The following is a 2500-nucleotide window of genomic DNA, read 5'->3' as shown; positions in this document are numbered from 1 at the left end:
ATTATATGAGAAAAAATGTTCTTAAAAAGATTCTTACGTCAATTTTCTCACGAACGTATCATTTTGGGAATAGGAAATCTTATAGTTGCTTCAGCCTCTGGCCACAACCCCTTCCTTCCTTTAATTTTTTTACTGTACCTCCCTTTATATTCTCTTTCTTCTATCCTGCTGTCCACTCTCTCCTGACAGGTGTTTCATAGTGCAACTGCGAGGATTTCCTCCTGTTACACCTTTCAAACCACATTACTCTCAATTACATTTTCCAACGCAGACCTCAACATATGTTCCAGCGCTTGGCCTTTGGCCTAAATTTAAATCTCATCCATTAGAAAAAAGTAAATGTTAAATATTTAGCATATTTTCACTTTCTCGTGGACTACTTTGTTGTTGCTGCTGTTGTTATTCTTGCTGTTATGGGGTAGGAAATCCTAAAAAGGTCACAAAAATGGTGTTTCGCGTTGAGTTAAAGATACGGGAATTTTAGAATAGGATATCTATGATTCATTCACTTGAATGAAAATGTAATAAAAATAAATGATGTCCATGTTAAACAGTACATAAAAATTACTGCTAATAAAACATAGCGTATTGATTTTAATTTTTGTTGTTGAAACGACGCTCTATTTGGACGTAGATTTTAGCTGGCATCCCGAGTACTAAGCTTTGCTTACCTTCAGTTTTCTTACTTTCTCCTTCCGTGTTCCCCCTCAGCGCCTTGACCGAGACGGCGAGGACAAGGAGTTCTATCTGACAGTGGTGGCTCGGGACGGCGGCTTCGAGAGGCATCAGGACTCCTGCTCCTTCAAGGTCATCGTCGATGACATCAACGATAATCCTCCGGTCTTCGATCGTCAGGTAGTGTCCAAGTCTTTTGCTTTTTTTTCTCCAAGTGTGAATCTGGTTCTTATGTCCAAATTATATAGTTTTCGCTTGCTAAGGGAGTAAAGCCTAATAACTACTTTCTCGTTCTTGTTGGGAAGGTAGGAAAGGTCTATGAAGGAGCCTAAAAAGGTCTGAAAAATGTATTTCGTGTTGTTTGTAAGGCGTTTTTACATTGCGTGGAACCAGTGGTTATTCAGCAATGGGACCAACAGCTTTATACGTGACTTCCGAATCACGTCGAGAGTGAACTTCTATCAGACCACGCCACTGAGGTCCTTGTTTCGCGTAGAGTTGAAGATTCAGGAATTTTATGGCAGGATATTTTTTATTTATTTATTTGAATGAAAATGTAAAATATAATGTACATGATAAATAATACAGAAAAATTATTTCTAATAAAATATAGCATATTTATTTTAATTTTCGTTGGTGAAACAAGGCTCTGTTTGACCATAGATTTTAGCACATTTTAATTTATTTTATAAGTAAGGAATATAATGTTTACAACTTATGTGGGAGGGGAAAATCTTGCATGCATCTCGAGTAAGCTGGAGGTCGGATTAATTTCACTTAAGGTTTTAGGTATGCTAAGTTTTTTTCATTCCCTTCAGTATCAGTCTGCTTTTAGATGTCAGATGTTTAAATTATATGATTTTTTCCTTTAGGTACCAACCTGGTTGTAGATTTGTTATGTCCAAACTATGTATTTTCTTCACTTACGGTATCAATCTGGCTTAAGGTGTGCTGTGGTTTTTGTATTCCCTTTAATATCAATCTGTATTATGTTTATATTAAATGTTTTTTTTCTTCAGGTATCAGACTGGCTTTAGGTTTGCTTTGTCCAAATTGTGTGGTTTTCCCTTCAGGTCTTATTGCTTTTATGTCAATTTTATGTCGTTTTTACCCTTCAACTATCAATCTGGTTTTCGCTATTATATTCAAATTATATGGTTTTTTTCATCTGGTTTTAGCTGTTATATTCAAATTAAATTACTTTTTTTCATCAGGTTTTAGCTGTTATATTCAAATTATATGGCTTTTTTCATTTGTTGTTAGCTGTTATATTCAAATTATACGGTGTATTTCCTTTTAGTTTTAGCTGTGTTATGTTCAAATTATAAAGCTTTTCCCTGCAGTGATCAATCTAGTTTTATCGATCTTATGGTTAAATTATATAGTTTACTCTTTAAGGTAGCAATCTGTTTTTTTTTTTTTTTTTTTTTTTTTTTTGTGTTATGTTCAAATTATGTCTTTTCACCTGAGGTATCAATCTGGATTTAGCTTTGCTATGTCCTTATAATAAGATTTTCCCCCCTCATCTAACAATGTGATTTCAGCTGAGCTATTTCCAAATTTTGTGGTTTTCCTGTCGGGTATCAATCTTGTTTATATAGTGTTTTAAGTCCAAATTTATCGCCTCTTTTTGTTTACCCATAATGATGTAAAAGAAATGGCTCTCTTGGGTTCTTGAGTTGAGTGTTCTCTTTCTCAAGCGCAGGAGTACGAGGAAACGATAAGCACTGACCACATCGCTGGCACTCCTGTGCTGAGGGTGACGGCATCTGACAGGGACTCCGGCAGCAACGCCGAACTCTCCTTCTCCTTGCAAGGCGACCCA

At 35.8% G+C, this 2500-nt stretch overlaps 1 protein-coding gene across 1 annotated transcript in view; it reads left to right on the top strand.

Annotated features, from left to right (window-relative positions):
• Nucleotides 1-2500, top strand: part of LOC135207187 (DE-cadherin-like) — a 176725-nt gene that overhangs the window by 88187 nt on the left and 86038 nt on the right. Inside the window, 2 exon segments of the mRNA XM_064238757.1 lie at nucleotides 712-855; nucleotides 2381-2492. Coding sequence (XP_064094827.1) covers nucleotides 712-855; nucleotides 2381-2492 — 256 coding nt within the window.

This window comes from Macrobrachium nipponense, chromosome 32 (genome assembly GCF_015104395.2).
Source record: "Macrobrachium nipponense isolate FS-2020 chromosome 32, ASM1510439v2, whole genome shotgun sequence".
In the NCBI taxonomy this organism is placed as follows: domain Eukaryota; kingdom Metazoa; phylum Arthropoda; class Malacostraca; order Decapoda; family Palaemonidae; genus Macrobrachium; species Macrobrachium nipponense.
The sequence above is the reverse complement of the archived record's forward strand: the minus strand, read 5'-3'. Positions and strand labels throughout refer to the sequence as shown.